The 17,759-nt window shown below is 39.0% G+C and overlaps 1 protein-coding gene across 3 annotated transcripts in view; it reads left to right on the top strand.

The window, feature by feature from the left end:
* Positions 1 to 17,759, top strand: part of LOC105031273 (protein FAM184A) — a 249,226-nt gene that overhangs the window by 169,238 nt on the left and 62,229 nt on the right. For all 3 annotated transcript variants that reach the window (XM_020044400.2, XM_013132781.3, XM_029125749.2), the window contains exon 13: positions 8,130 to 8,314. In XM_020044400.2, coding sequence (XP_019899959.2) covers positions 8,130 to 8,314 — 185 coding nt within the window. The remainder of the gene's footprint in view (positions 1 to 8,129; positions 8,315 to 17,759) is intronic.

Below are 17,759 nucleotides of genomic sequence, written 5' to 3' on the forward strand. Positions count from 1 at the left end.
ACCGCTTGGGGGAAATAGCAAGCACAGGACCATTATGTTTGGGGAGTAGGTCAGGCGATCCTCTAACCTTAAAGAGAAACCACAACAAATTGGCACAATCATTGTGTCATATTATTTATCCTGTTTTACAGGTTAGTGAAGTGACAAACACTAATGCTTCATAATCAAGATTGATATAACATTGTTAGTAGTTGACAAAATATTTTGGCAGGTATTGGATTACGATTTGTAAGACTTTTATTGAGTTTGGATGCGCTAGCCTGTTTGGGCTATCCGAAGAGCTATCAATGCTAATGTAATGAACACAGGCCTGGTTCCACGGGGAGGCAAATTCGTGCCCCCTCAGTTTTGTTTCCCCATATAGCCGATCGTATGGGTTTGACCAGGACAATAGTCACAGTAAACACGTTGCGTTCATCACAGACCAACGAGTTTCGAGGGTGCATGCAGTGATTAGGCATGCCCCCTCATTTAAACGAAATGCACCCTCATTCATATCATCCTGAATGAACATCAAATGCAAGGAAAAGTGGCCCACTGCAGGGGCCTCGTATCAATCATGCGTAAACCATGCGTATGCCAGTTTTGTCACTACAGTTGGCATTTATCAATGTTGAACTTGATGGGAAAGTGTGTGTATTTCTACGCAAATTTAAACCCATGTGTATGCACAGCCTAGTGGTTGAATTGAAGAACTACCATGCTATTTCGGAAAGGCTGGTAGAGGAATGTCAACTGAAACACATGGGAAAAATCTTATCAATAGAAATATGAATGGCCTACAGGAATGCGCAAACTGTTACCTGCAACATCGTAGGCTTATAACCCTACAGCCTGTAGCTGATCCAAAAACGATTAGAACTAATAGGTTGTAAAATGTTGCCCTTTCAGTGTGTATATCAGGGACATGCGGTCAGGGTAGGCAGGGTAGGCAGTGCCTCACCAAAGGAAATGTTGACATTGCATTTATTAATTCCAAGACCTTTATTAATTCACCGCATTATTAATTGCATTTATTTTATTCCAAATATACATTTTTGTAACAAAAATCTTCAGGAATACATATAATATACTCATTTTGCCATTGATTGCTCCTAAAAAACATTGTTTCATGCAGGAAATTCAAGGCAATGGCCATTGAAGCAGAGGTTAGCAGTGCCTCTTTGGTCCATAGAACGTAGTTAACGTAGATTTGCGCATTGCGCAGTCAGTTATCATGTTGTCTTGAATTATCAACATTGAGGCAGAGACCGAGCTTGCTTCATGTCACGTGATCCACTCGCTCTCAATCCGCGCTCCCGATAATTAGCAATAGCTTCTAGTGGCGCCTAGCGTTGGCTGTCAACATAGTTCAAAGGCTGTGAACCGTCAGGTAAATTTGATGATCAAAAATTAGAGAGCCTGTCCACATATGCAAAATTCTTTGATCTGATTAGATTAAAGTCTGATTTGGTGGGCCTATACTGTTCGCAAACCGTCCAAGGAAAAACTCCTGTGCAGCTGCTAACTTTTTTGACCAAGCATGATCTGCAGGAGACTGTTCCTTAGGCCACAAAACTTTTGAAGCTGGTCTTAACAATACCATCTATTACCGCATCTGTGGAGAGGAGCTTTTCTGCGTTAAAGCGCATAAAAACCTACAGCCGTAACAGAATGGAGCAGAACAGACTTTCCTCCTTGGCTCTTATTACCATTGAAAAAGAGAGACTCATGAAATTGAGAAATACACCCAACAAAGAGGACTTTTACAACAAAGTAATTGACATCTTTGTCCAGAGGGTGTCTACAAATAAAAGTACGCACCCCCTTTAAAACGGAAACTATTCATTTATTTATTATTTTTAAAAACCCTTATATTGGCTTGTGTGTGTTGTCTGATGGTGGGCTAGGCCTGCTGTGCGCTGACAACAAAATGTTCTCTCTTCCATACCCTGGTGCTCCGTCACCTCTGCCACATTTGTACTGTATGTCTGTCTGCGATTATGGTGCATTTCGTGGGTTAAAATGCTGTTTTGTAGTTACCTTTTTTTAATCATGGTGCGCCGTCACCAGACCAATAGTGTGTGTGTGTGGCTGTCTGTACACGTTTGCGCATTTTGAAGGAGTGACTAGGCTGCTTGTCGGTTCGCTGACACCGCGCCGCCTCCCTCTCTTACCGCACAAAACATTTGTTTGTTGTATAAGTCATAAGAGAGATGTGTCCATTAATCTGATTATTAGATTTGATTGTGCATTTGCCTCACATATGACTGACTTTGCTGTATGCAGGCGCCAGGCAGCGATGTGATGATGCCTGATATGAACTTGGGTTGCTACATTAACTGAATGAATATATAAACATATATGCCACATTGATAGGTAACAGCCTACCCATGACAAGATTTCACCACACGTTACTGGTGTATATCCATACAGTTTGAAAACAAGATGAACAATAGCCTTTTTTTGCATGTGCATAAAGCAACACATTCAACATTTCATATTTTACCGTACACTATACCATACAATATTCCGATTTATTTAAAGATGCTCACTTTTACGACCTAGAGGTAGTTTGTGTTTTTGAATGAGCAACAGCATTATCACACATATTGGCTTACAATTTGTAATTTGAGAAAATTGTCAATACATTTCAGGAATTACTTTTATTTAAAATTCTCATAAAATGAATAGAACATAAAAAAGGTATGCATAATCACCACAAATCGAATAAAACAGCCAATAGGCCTACTCAGTATAAAAGTAATAGTCTATTGCTATACAGCACTAAACGAAAAAAGCAGTCCTCTAAAATTTAACAATCATTTTAACACAAGGTCTTTCCAAGAATCATTGATCGTATATAAAACTTCTGAAATCTTATATACTTTCTTGGCCACACTCTCTAAGCTCTCTAGGCAGAGCCCCGTAAACCCACTCTAGTATGCCACTGCCGATACTTGTTCTATAGCGAAAATAACTGCTAAATGCTAAGCCCACAAGACTTGAACTGGGCTTGACCAATGTGAAGCTGAAATGTTATGATTAGCCTAGTGGCAAATGATCATTTATTGCAAACATCCCACAGCGACATGTCAGTGTGCCCATCTTGGTTTTTTCCACTCAGATCTCCCCAATGATGCCAGCGATTTGCTAGTCAATGGGAAAATTATCTGTCACACTTTGCCCACTTACTGGAGTTTCGATACTGGTTAGGAGCGCTCTCAGACTGAGTATTCATTCCCACCGCAGGGTGCCTCGCAGGAGCAAGTTGTACCAGCCATAGTGCTGGTCTGGAAATCAACCTACTCGACAGCGTATCACCCATACATCGCCCTCAGAAAATATAACTCTTACCAAATGACCTCCAGGTAGCTATGTTAGCTGACTAGCTACCCAGTTCTAGCTAGCTGGTTTTCAATGGAAGACCAAACGGGTCTAAATATATAAATAATTAATTCAATAAATATTTTTATTGTAAGTGGCACATAAATAGGATACGTTTTTATAATGCCCCTTTTTAAAATAGTGATAAAGGAGGGTACGCGTGAGGAGGGCTTGGGAAGAAAGGTGGGTTCTGTGAACGGGGTCCGTAATCCAGGGTAGGTGGTACAGGTGAGTATCCAGGTGGTGATACAAACAGGATCAGACGGTCCAGGTAAGATGGTGACAGCAATTATTTTCGAGGGGGCGACAGGGCCAAAATCCCAGGTGCAAGAGAGAGTGAGTCCTTTGTGGTAGGTATTCCTAACGGGTGTGGAGAGCTGAATTACCGGACTGGAAACAGGAAAAACACGAACTGGCAAACATGAACGGAATAGTGAACAATGAGTTATAGAAAATTGCTGGTAAGGCAGGAACGAACAAACATGACAAATGATCCGGCCGGGACGAGACGTCAGGACTTCTCCTGAAAGCTGCTGGTGATTGGCAAAGCAGGTGTGTAATGGCTGATTTGGGAGCAGCTGGGCACAGGGTTGCCACTTTTAATGTGGGAAAATAAGGGACACTTTGCCAGTGGCCCCAAGCCTGGGGAACACAAATGAAGCGGGGGTTTGGGGGTCCTCCCCTATGAGAGTGTCAGATGCTTTATTTCCTGCATTCTGGTGAATATTTATGCACCAATTTGTGCTATTAAGCATAATTTTCAGTCATCAGCTACTGTGAACATGAATGTAATGTAAATAGAGTAAATAAGAGTTAAGAACAGTTGCATCAATTATATTACGGATTAAAACATCTGATCATAGACATGAACAAGATGTTTTGTCATTCAAAATAAACTATTTGGTATATTTGGAAGAAGCAAGAACCCACCCTCTAGGAAGGATGGGGTAGCCTAGTTTTGTCTGTTGCTGGTCCCATGCTCTGGAATAATCTCCCATCCCACATTAAGTCCCATTACACCATTGCAATTTTAAATTAAATTTAAAGGCCCACCTTTTTCTCTTGCTTTTAGTTCAGTCTGAGGTTGTCCCTTGGTTTTTGTCAAGTCCACTCTTTACTTATTTTTAACATCCTCTTACTGTGTTTTAATCTATTGATGGTATTATACAATTTCTCTTAACTTCTTATTGTATTACTTTGATTTGATTTTACAAAATGTTTTCCATTTTAGTGTTGCCCTCTATGTATTGTATTATATTATGTATTGTTGCCTTTTATGTATTATTCCTTTAATCATGTATACAGACCCAGTTGCATGAGGGCATCGCCCCACAACAAGAATTCTTGGTAACCCTTAAAATTTCAGCCTGTTACTTACAGGGTAGTTTCCAAGTAACTATTTAGTAACAAGAATGTAAGTACATGGTAGGAATGGATAGTTATGTAGGAACAATGAAGGTGTTATGTGTACTTCTATGAGTACTTATTCTTATATACTACTCCAAAACTACTTATTGAACAGACAGGTGATAAAAAAGCAATTTTTAAAGTATATCATTGTCATTCTTATTTGTGCTTGTGAATTTACCATTTAAATGTGACTTTACTAATTATTTTATTGCAAGTTCACTTGCAGCATTAAGGATTTGAGAAGGAACAGAAAGATGATGCGCTTTTCTCTGCTTTGCACAACTTTTCACCACCAACACACGCTTTGGGCAAACGGTTCTTGCCAAACCAAAAGCTGCGTTGACCTCAATCACAAATGTATGAATTGATTATAGTTGCGTGTTACGAATCAAGCCACAGAAAGCACTTATCTGTTAGATGTCCTACAGGCCCCAATGCTTCTCCTCATAATAGGCACCCACATGAAAGTTTTTTTCTCCAATATGCCGGATCGAAAGCGATCCAATGTAGGCTATTATTTCGTCGCATTGAAAGGAAGAAACTGACTAATGAAATTGATAGGCTTAACAAATAAGAGTTTGTCAGATTTTACTGTTGTTGAGGAAAATTAAACTCTAAAATTAGAAGGCATACTTTAATGTGGATAAACCTGTCTCACTATGCAAATCTCCTAAATGTTGTGTTCTTTCCAAATGTAGATACAAATCCATTAGCTTGTGGTGGAAATACAAATTAAAACCACTCTATTTCGTAATAACACCTGATAAAAATAAAATAAATGTGATAAATTATCATTTGTTTTCAGTTAATACTCCATAACACATCTTCACACCATCATCCTGTTGTAGCTTATTCTTTGCAGTACCTTCTGAACTTCACCCTTACTTACCATGTAAGTTCCTAGCAAGTCCATCATCTGTAACTAGTTTTTACATGGTACAAACAACACTTTTAGTGTAAGTACCAGGAAAGAGGGCTGTAATTTGAAGCAGTGTCTGTTCCCACGTAAATACACTGTGGTTACAAGGAAAGAAGGCTGTTATTTGAAGCAGTGTCTGTTCCCACATAGATACACAGTAGTTACACCTACTCAGCAAGTATGTTTTGGTGTAGACAAATGAAGCAGAGTCTGATTCACAATAGTTAAAACATGTAACACCACAAACTAATTAATTAATGACAATTTTAAATGAGAGGGTATGTTCAAAATAAAGTAAACCCAAAATGGAAATGTATCAAAACGGAATCTAGATATCTGCACCAGTTGGACAGAGATATAATGACATTTAAAAAACATCAGTCAATTATAAATATTTTATTAAAACAAATAACAACCAACAATAAAATACTATTACAAACAACTACTGTACCACCACTGCTATCTGAACCTTTTGTTTTTAAATAAATATATGTATATATATTTATTTTTAATTGAAAGCAATTCAGAGTTCATCTGTATATCCAAAAGGTTGCTTTGCTGGTCCGGTGTGCTGTCCATGTACGCCATTTGAAATTCTGTGTAACCACACAGCCTCTATCCAGCTTGGTATAGAGGGGGAGTCCAAAACTCTTCCCTCTTAGAAGAGATCTCGCCTTGTATAGAGAAGTTCAGTAAAAAAAAATTTTTTAGTATACCTATTGCACATGGATAAAGAATAGACAACGACATTCCTGCGTTTGGCTCTGTTCTCTTCACACCACCACGACATCCTTGACAAGATGGTTCCCACCAGAGGCATTGCTAGGATCAGAATACATTCAGGGCTCATATACTTTGCTCACCCATTCAAATAAACCTGATTACTTGACACAGTTTTGAACGGGGGGTGTTCCATCAACACAGCTACACAGCTAATGAAATCTGCACTTATTTGAAAAAACCTGGTTTGAATGAATGCCAACTTTCACTTAAGGATCAAGTCATTCCATTAACACAAGGTAACCGTGTCTGGTGGAAGTTTACTCAAACCAGGCTTGAACAAGCTTGCATTGTGCACGTGCACGGAATACATAAGCAGCCCAGAACAAGCAATCGTCAAAAAGCGAAATCTTCTCAACAGCGAAACAAATCCTGCTGAACATTACATCACCAAAAAGAGCAATACTGCCGCATTTAACAAGGCAAGGGAGATGGCTTGGTAAAAAAATTGCTGACAGATTAAATATGTAAGTTATACTAGCCTAATTTGTCCCACTTTAATGCATGTGTGTGTTACACCAAATAGTGGCGGTCAGCCAAAATCGCTACTTTCATGCATATGTCATACAACAACATCAAGATTGTTCTAGCAATTAACAATGGGGGATGACTTTATGGTCTCTACTCTCACTACAAGTAAGTTTCAAAACCATACACTTTGACATGAAGCTATTGAAAGGAAAACATAGGTACAGTGGGGCAAAAAAGTATTTAGTCAGCCACCAATTGTGCAAGTTCTCCCACAAAGATGAGAGAAGCCGGTAATTTTCATCATAGGTACACTTCAACTTTTACTTAATGTGTCCATTTCACACGTTTTATGTTTTACATATTACTTTTTGTACAGTCATACCAATTTCTGAATGTATTTTCTTACAATCCTAACAATACGAACGCTTAACCTTTTGACAGATATCTAACTCCATAGATTACGAGGTGTCCGTTACTACCCCAGTGCCATGGGCTGAGGTAGCTGGATGTTGACATCATACAACCTCCAGCTACCAGAGCTAGCCAAAGTTGGGTGAAGTACAACCACCAACATCCCTCTTGTTCTTACAACCACCAACATCTGACTGAGTAACCTGATGATTAAGTAGACAAGTATACAATCTGACCTGGTAATAGGAGCAATCATGCATCAGCTGATGCGTTGGTGACCAGTTACCATTCAAGTTTCCTGGCTAAACTGTCTACGCTAATTATGATGTAATACGTTTGTGGTTGGCAACTGCTATTGAGTTTGTTGGAAAACTTATTATGTTAGTGGGATTATTACATTAAAAGCTGCAGATCTGTATTATGTTTGGGGTTCATTACGATTGTGGGATGTTGCTACATTTGCAGGTCTAACGATATGAAGTTGAACCCTGAAGTTGGGGTGATTAAAAAAGTATATAAAATCGAGTGCAGAGTTTTGGTTCTATCAGTAACACTCTGCTTAATGCATATTTGTGGCTCTACGTGAGGTGACATCATTACTACAGTCGATAAATGACTTGCAGAAAAGAAAACAACAGTTCCCATTATCCTAACATTTATTTTTAAAGCATTGGAATTTAAAATCACTTCTTAAACTGACTGCATTTCAATGTAATTGTCTGTCCTACGACTGTGATTATGTTATTTCATTATTTTTCTGACTCGAAACCAGGAAGAAGACCTGCTGGGTCGTATATCAGCCCTACAGCAGGATGTGTGCTGCAGAACAAACCGAATCACAAACTTAGACCACGAGATCCATTCTCTCAATGAAACCATCAATACCCTCACCAGAGAGCTGGAGCTCAAGGGCAAGGAGGTGCTCCGGGTCCGCAGTGAGGCCAATCTGCAAATCAGGTACCCAGTAATTTGTGTGGAAGAGTACATTTGAGCAAGTAATTAACAGGACCCTGTTTATACAACTCAGTAACTTGGTCCACAGGGCTCTGTTAATCTGTGAACAAGATCTTGATTTGATCTTGATTTATGGATTCTCTGTTTAATCTAGGGGAAAGTTTGTTTGTAGTCCATCTTTTCTTTAAAGATGTGCATATGTAGCCCATCTGCCTTGAAAGGATAATTGATAATGGACATTTAGTGCCCTTGGAAGTGTGGTTGCTCCCTGGAAAGTGTGGTTGACTCACTGTCTCCAGGATCCCATTTAACCATGGACTTAGGATAAGCAAATTAAGTAAGCATTTTTTCTGGGTTGCTTCTGGATCTATGCGTGTTTGAATAAATGTTCTTTTAAGTATTCAGACGTCTATTCAACATTGGCGTCAGTGGTTAGTGAACCCTGAGGAGAAATAATGTTTTTCACAGCTCTCAGTATGTCTAAAATTAAATAATCAATATGAATGTGAAAGACATTACCCTTACCATTTACATTTTGGATTTGTTTAAACATTAAGTACAAAACTCCAAACTAATTTAGTTTAGTCACGCTTAAATTACAAACTAATTGGTGCATTCATTGATTAATCCATTGATTTGATTGCAAGTTCAACAACCAAAACAATCTTAAAACATTACATTTTGTCACATATACATGAAGGAAGAAGCAGAACACAGGAAAATAATGTAAGAGAACCTGCTTTAGTCTCCTAAAAGTCTCAGGTTTGGGAGGAAATGTACCTTTCGGTAGGAAAATTATACCAAGTACAAGGTCAATGCAACATTGGGGTGGCTCAAGAACACAAACCTGAATGTTGTACAGTGACTCCATCAAAGACCTGCTCTCAAACCCATCGACAATCTGTTGTACTATTTGAATATTGCTGTCTTCAACCGTCATTCAACCAACTTGTTGAATGACGCAACGTTTGATGATGTCCATGCATTCCAGACCTCAAGCAGTCACTTCCTGCAAGGGATTCTTAACAAATTATTAAAAATGTACATTTTATTTATGATTGTTTAATTTACCCAATTACATTTCAGCCCCTGAAATAAGGGGACTGTATGAAAATGGTTGTAATTCCTAAACGTTTCATACAATCATTTTGTTCAACACCTTGAATACATTTTTGTAAGTCTGCACTTCAATTGTGTCTTGGATGTTGCATTTCAAATCCATTGTGTTGGTGTACAGAGCCAAAATTATGAAAATTGTGTCAGTGTCCAAATATTTATGGACATAACTGTATTCCAAATATGAAATATATTACATTTGGGATATAGTTATAATGCAGCACACCAGTGTTTTTTTTTCATTTGTTAATGTTTTAGAAAATGCTATGGTTAAAAGTTGTACAAAACAAATATTTTCAAACTTTCTCCTGTATTTTCCTTTAAGGTTAAAAAGTATATAAACAACAAAAGGTTTTATTTTAAGTATATTTTATGATTATAATGACAACACACACACACACAGACACACACACACACATATATATACACATATTTAAACACACACACACAAATAAATACATCATGAATATTGTCTCAACAAAAAATCTTGAATATACAGTGGGGAGAACAAGTTACTTTGAGAGTTTATCTAGTACAGACGGGAGTTGAAGAGTACAAAAAGATGGGAATTGTATCTGGATTCTTTATTTCCTTGTGTAAAAGTGTAACATGTTTATACAGTGGGGAGAACAAGTATTTGATAGACTGCCGATTTTGCAGGTTTTCCCACTTACAAAGCATGTAGAAGTCTGTAATTTTTATCATAGATACTCTTCAACTGTGAATCTAAAACAAAAATCCAGAAAATCACATTGTATGAAAATAATTAGTTTGCATTTTATTGCATGATATAAGTATTTAATACATCAGAAAAGCAGAACTTAATATTTGGTACAGAAACATTTGTTTGCAATTACAGAGATGATATGTTTCCTGTAGTTCTTGACCAGTTTTGCACACACTGCCACAGGGATTTTGGCCCACGCCTCCATACAGACCTTCTCCAGATCTTTTAAGTTCCGAGGGTGTCGCTGGGCAATACGGACTTTTAGCTCCCTCCAAAGATTTTCTATTGGGTTCAGGTCTGGAGACTGGCTAGGCCACTCCAGGACCTTGAGATGCTTCTTACGGAGCCACTCCTTAGTTGCCCTGGCTGTGTGTTTCAGGTCGTTGACATGCTGGAAGACCCAGCCACGACCCGTCTTCAATGCTCTTACTGAGGGAAGGAGGTTGTTGGCCAAGATCTCGCGATACATGGCCCCATCCATCCTCCCCTCAATACGGTGCAGTCGTCCTGTCCCCTTTGCAGAAAAGCATCCCCAAAGAATGATGTTTCCATCCCCATGCTTCACGGTTGGGATGGTGTTCTTGAGGTTGTACTCATCCTTCTTCTTCCTCCAAACGCAGTGAGTTGAGTTTAGACCAAAAAGCTCTATTTTTGTCTCATCAGACCACATGACCTTCTCCCATTCCTCCTATGGATTATCCAGATGGTCATTGGCAAACTTCAGATGGGCCTTGACATGCGCTGGCTTGAGAAGGGGAACTTTGCATGCGCTGCAGGATTTTAATCCATGACTGCGTAGTGTGTAACTAATGGTTTTCTTTGAGACTGTGGTCCCAGCTCTCTTCAGGTCATTGACCAGGTCCTGCCGTGTAGTTCTGGGCTGATCCCTCACCTTCCTCATGATCATTGATGCCCCACGAGGTGAGATCTTGCATGGAGCCCCAGACCGAGGGAGATTGACCGTCATCTTGAACTTCTTCCTTTTTCTAATAATTGCGCCAACAGTTGTTGCCTTCTCACCAAGCTGCTTGCCTATTGTCCTGTAGCCCATCCCAGCCTTGTGCAGGTCTACAATTGTATCCCTGATGTCCTTACACTGTTCTCTGGTCTTGGCAATTATGGAGAGGTTAGAGTCTGTTTGATTGAGTGTGTTGGAGTCTGTTTGATTGAGTGTGTGTCTTTTATACAGGTAACAAGTTCGAACAGGTGCAGTTAATACAGGTAATGAGTGGACAACAGGAGGGCTTCTTAAAGAAAAACTAACAGGTCTGTGAGAGCCGGAATTCTTACTGGTTGGTAGCTGATCAAATATTTATGTCATGCAATAAAATGCTAATTAATGATTTTAAAATCATACAATGTGATTTTCTGGATTTTGTTTTAGATTCCGTCTCTCACAGTTGAAGTGTACCTATGATAAAAATTACAGACCTTTACATGCTTTGTAAGTAGGAAAACCTGAAAAATCGGCAGTGTATCAAATACTTGTTCTCCCCACTGTATCATGATGTACTTTTGGGTCATTCATTTTTCTACACCACCACTCCCTGTTGTTTATTCTTTATTTATACAGGGAAAAACCAGCTGAGACCCAAGGTCTCATTTACAGTGGTGCCATGTATTACAACAAACAATAAAAACATGAATTAGAAAAGATTTAAAAACTGATATCAAACAAAAACAGCAAGTACAATTCACTGTACAATGTTCAGTCAGACACTTTTTTGATTGTATTATGGACACAGTATCCTTCAACCTAAGATCATCCTGTAGCTCATTCCAAGTTTTAGGGGCACAGATGGAGAATTATGTTGTACCTACCTAAGTTGTTTTTCAATATAATTTCAGAGGTAAGATAATATGTATGTTTCTGCAGGATTGCCTTATAAACATACAAAAAGTGTCTTGCCCTCCTGGATTGCAAGGAATCCCAACTAAGAGCAGTATATAAAAGACAGTGGTGTGTATAAAAGCTTGCCTCGGTAATAAAACATAAAGCGGCATGATAAACAGAGACCAGGCTTTTTAAAACAGAAGCTGAGGCATGCATGTATATCACCATAATCTAACACCGACATAAAAGTGGTCTGAACAATTACATTTTTATGTCGAGATGACAAGCACGCTTTATTTCCATAAAATAACCCATTCTGATCTTAATTTTTTTTTTACCAACTCAGTAGTGTGAATTTTAAAAGAGAGTCTATCTAACCAAATTCCAAGATATTTATATGGTATTCACACCTATGTTTCCGGACCTCGAGAATACCATAAACTTGCTTTTATTTGGATTTAAAACCAGACGAAGATCTGTAAAGGAATTTTGTAAAGCTTAAAAGTCAGACTGCAAGTGCAAATAGAAGAGGAGTTGCCACATACAGTACTGTGTCTTCTGCACAGAAGTGAAAACTACATTTTCTTACAAATACAATTTATATATATATTGTAAACAGTAATGGATCCACAATCAAACCCTGGGGAATTCCTTTTTGAACTGCTATAAATTTAGATTTGCACCCATCTGAAACAATTGTCTGTTCCTCTTGGTGTTGGAAAAGCAACAAGAATAATTATAAACCATAAAGTTCGAGGCTCCCGTATTGTACAGTACAGTTGAAAATGTGAGTCCTTTTACGGCCATAATATGTAGTACCAATAATTTATAGGGGACAGTGAATATCAAGACATGTTGTGAAAAACCCTGCTTTTGAAGTTTGCAAAAGACCATAAGGATTGGACCGTAGAGGAATGGAATAAGGTCTTCTCTGACAAGTCAAATGTTCAGCTTTGCCCAACACCTGGTCATCTAATGGTTAGACGAAGACCTGAAGAGACTCAATTTCACTCACTGTGAAATTTGGTAGAGGATTGGTGATGATCTGGGGTTGCTTCAGCAAGGCTGGAATCGGGCAGATTTGTCTTTGTGAAGGAGGCATGAATCAAGAAAAGTACAAGGTTATCCTGGAAGAACACCTGCTTCCTTCTGCTCGGAAAGTGTTCACCAACTCTGAGAATTGTTTTTTCCATGCCACACAGCCAGGTCAATTAAGGTGTGGATGGATTACCACCAGATCAAGACCCTGTCATGGCCAGCCGAATCTCCAGACCTGAATACCAATGAAAAGCTTTGGAATTTGATCAAGAGAAAGATGGATGGTCACAAGCCTTCAAACAAAGCTGATCTACTTACATTTTTGCCAGGGGTGGCATAAAGTCACCCAACAGCAATGTAACAGACTGGTGGATAGCATGCAAAGACGCATTTAAGATGTGATTAAAAATCTGTGTTATTCCACCAAATATTTATTTCTGAACTATTCCTAAGTTAAAACATTAGTATTTTGTTGTTAAAAAATGAATATGAATTTGTTTTCTTTGTATTATTTGAGGTCTGAAAAAAAATCAGATTTGTTTGGTTATTTTGAACAGTTGTTTTCTACACATTTTTTTGGGGGGGGGGATTTGGGAGAAATGTTGTCAGTAGTTTATAGAATGAAACAAAAATGTTCATTTTAATTGAACACATACCTATGAATAGTACAAACAGAGATCTGATCTGTATATAATCTGCAGACTAACCTAAAAATTGCTGTGCCAATGAAATCCACTCACAATTGGACTACCCTTAAACTGGTCTGCAAAGAAGAGTGGGAGAAAATTGTAAAATCCAGCTTTGCAAGGTTTTTAAGAGACCTATACAAGCATACAGTAGTATTACAGTAGTATTACTTGTTGGGTGAGCACACTGTTATTATTCTGCAAAAGAGCCAGAAACTAACGGACCCAGTCAGGGGGAGAAGCGTTCCTTGTTATTTATTCACAAACTATAGTAGATGTCTTTCCTAGTTGTTCAGCCTTCTTTCCATCTCTCTGTTCTTGGTCTTTCCAGATGTCTGTGTGCTTCTCCAAATGTCTGTCTTTAACAGTACATTTATACTAAACACATTTTAACACATCCCTGCCACTATCTGGCTGTCTTCCAATCATGTAAGTGCAATGTATGTTCCAACCTCCCTACATTATTTTATAGTGTCCATTGTTCTTGGATCCACACACAGGATGTATGGACAGGATATATAGGGGATTTATGGGGTAATGAGCATCACGTTTCCAAGAATGGAAAGAAAATGGCACATATTTGCAGAGCAAAATTCTTCTGTGTTGTGTTTTCTAACAAAAGTATAGAACTATTTTATTATCTATATTATCAGGAAAAGACATGCTTTCTCACAATTCCCCCCATGACATTAAAGTACTACATTTATATGTCATAACAACAAGTCTTTATAGCATAATAACACTACCCATGTAAAAATAAGAAAAGATTAACACTGCAAGCAGCATTTAGCGGGGTTTCAGCATTAAGCTATTAGTAGCCAGATTGCAGTTTTTCCAAAAGGACATATTACCAACTCATGTCCATAGCTGTAAACAATATTACATGTTCGGTTTCTCCTTTTCACTAGTATCCCCATGTGGCCAAATTAAAACACACTTAACATCGGTCATTTGATTCTATAGATGTTGTGTTTAAAGCATTTTTTACAAATTCAGAATTGCTGAAAAAACATTATACCCGACTTAATGGGTCCCAAATGCAAATATGTTCCTTGGGAGGAGATGGACTTATATCTAATACACATCTTTTCAAGATTTTATTTTAAATTGGTTGAGCATGGTGAGCTTGCAAAAGTGGGAAACCTCAATAGCGCCACTGTGTGGATGATAAAAAAATCTTTGCAGTCATTATTGTTGTATCATCTTTGTTAACATACACACCAAGTAGAATCATATTATGGTGGAAAATCCTTCATTGTGGACTTTATGGGTCCCAATGGCAAAGATTTTCATCATGCACAGATACACCTATGTTCCAATTTTCAAGACTCTAGGTCACAAGGGGTCGGCGTGGTGAGCTTGCAAATGGTGTGACTGTAGAGGCTTGTGAAAGTGCCACGATGAGGCCAACATGCATGCCACTGCACCAGAATATGCGGCCCTTTGTCCCTTACTACCATAAAAATTTGGGCACCTTTAAGCCATTTTATCTCACAGGAATTTGCAAAAAAAAATATAATAATAATAATTAAAGCTGCAAGCAGCATTTAGCCGGTTTCAGCATTGAAGCTACAATTAGCCAGATTACACTTTTTTCAATGTATATTGTGATGGTAATTCCATCGATCCACACTCTTAAAGTAGTAAGAAACAGAGACAAAATTCTCTAGGCACATTCTAACAGTTTTATTAATATTTGCATATATGAGAGACGTGTCAACCACTTACCAACATAATCATCTGAGGAGTCTCTGACTCAAAACATGCACAATCCGTATTTATTACATAGAAAAAGGGGTGTGGTAAGTGGCTAGCCATCTGTCTTGTGTCACATAGGTTTTACCCTAAGGGTGGGCTGTCCCCCCACCTTATCCTTCCTGCCATAATGTTTACTGTAGTGTTTACAAAAGGGGCCAACTGACCTTACTCCCCCCAAGGACCACATTACTGAGGAACAAAAGACTGACACCCTTCGTTATCCAGGCAGCAGGACATGGCCCAAATACCTAATAATCCTCTGATATTATACAGACATATGTGTCACAATCAAAGTAAAGATCTACATACCAGCCAATGGAAAGACAGACATTTCTCAAATGCACCTTAGTCAAAAAGTTCCATAACAATATCCATCGTTGCAAGCAATACGACATCTATGTTTTTTCCTTACCTATAGTGCCCCCATGTGGCCAACTTGAAACATTCACACTGATCCCTGATCATGTGTACCAAATGTAATCTCACTGAGTGACAAAGAACAACTGATATTGTGTTATGGCTAATATGCCGCCACTGTTTGGACAAACTGAGTGTACTTGCATGTCCTGAAAACTATTGCAATGTAACATTTACCTGAAATGTTATTATAATAACATTTTCTGCATCAGATAAATATGGACACTTCAAAATTCTGACACAATCAGAGCAGGACAACAACTTAAGCACCAAACGATATAACTAGGAAGTTGTTAGAATTTTTCAGAATGTCCATCCATCCATCCATCTTCTTCCGCTTATCCGGGGCCGGGTCGCGGGGGCAGCAGTCTAAGCAGGGATGCCCAGACTTCCCTCTCCCCAGACACTTCCTCTAGCTCTTCCGGGGGGACACCGAGGCGTTCCCAGGCCAGCCGGGAGACATAGTCCCTCCAGCGTGTCCTAGGTCTTCCCCGGGGTCTCCTCCCGGTGGGACGGGACCGGAACACCTTCCCAGGAAGGCGTTCCGGAGGCATCCGAAAAAGATGCCCAAGCCACCTCAGCTGACCCCTCTCGATGTGGAGGAGCAGTGGCTCTACTCTGAGCTCCTCCCGGGTGACCGAGCTTCTCACCCTATCTCTAAGGGATCGCCCAGCCACCCTGCGGAGAAAACTCATTTCGGCCGCCTGTATCCGGGATCTTGTCCTTTCGGTCATGACCCAAAGCTCATGACCATAGGTGAGAGTAGGAACGTAGATTGACTGGTAAATCGAGAGCTTCGCCTTGCGGCTCAGCTCTTTCTTCACCACGACAGACCGATACATCGACTGCATTACTGCAGAAGCTGCACCGATCCGTCTGTCAATCTCCCGTTCCATCCTTCCCTCACTCGTGAACAAGACCCCTAGATACTTAAACTCCTCCACTTGAGGCAGGCACTCTCCACCAACCTGAAGTGGGCAAACCACCCTTTTCCGACTGAGGACCATGGCCTCGGATTTGGAGGTACTGATTTTCATCCCCACCGCTTCACACTTTTCAGAATGTAATAAATGTAACTGACTGGAAGTATTGCTTGTTGTAAGATACTGATGGTGTCAGAAGAGATAATCATTATAATTTTCAAAGGTATCTGTTATAACATCAATGATTAAGCTAACTGTTTCTCTTAGAATTATTTCATTTTGATGATCAAAAGTCTATTACAGGTGACAACAATAAAACCAATAACTTTCCAGATTTTTATTGATTTGGAAAATACCCACCCTATTCCTACTGTAAAAATATGTTAGGGCATGGGCATAAAAGCAATTCATTGTACAAATGAAAATAGTGGATTAATTTAGTTACTGAGCATTGATTAGCTACTGAGGCTAAAAAAGGTTAATTATATATATATATATATATATATATATATATATATATATATATATACAGTATGTTACTCATTGCAAGGTAGTACAACATGAGAAAAAGCAGAGCCTTGAGACTACAGAACCAGTCGCAATAGGCAACCAGGGGCCTATCTCGGGTGAAGATGCATAAAAAGGGATCAGAATCTGATACATTTTTATGAAACCACTGCAACTGTAATTTAGCAAAACTGAGGCAGGATATTTACTTTTTCATAGAAACACCCATACTCTCACTTTCTCTCTTAGTTTTTTTTGCAGGTTAAGCAGATAATCAATCAATCAAATGTATTTATAAAGCCCTTTTTACAACAGCAGTTGTCACAAAGTGCTTTTACAGAGACACCCAGCCTTAAACCCCAAGGAGCAAACAACAGTAGTGTTGAATTTCAGTGGCTAGGAAAAACTCTCCCTCAACCCCGGGTCTGTAGTCTTCTTTGGT

The sequence above is a fragment of the Esox lucius genome, chromosome 15, assembly GCF_011004845.1.
Source record: "Esox lucius isolate fEsoLuc1 chromosome 15, fEsoLuc1.pri, whole genome shotgun sequence".
Lineage (NCBI taxonomy): Eukaryota > Metazoa > Chordata > Actinopteri > Esociformes > Esocidae > Esox > Esox lucius.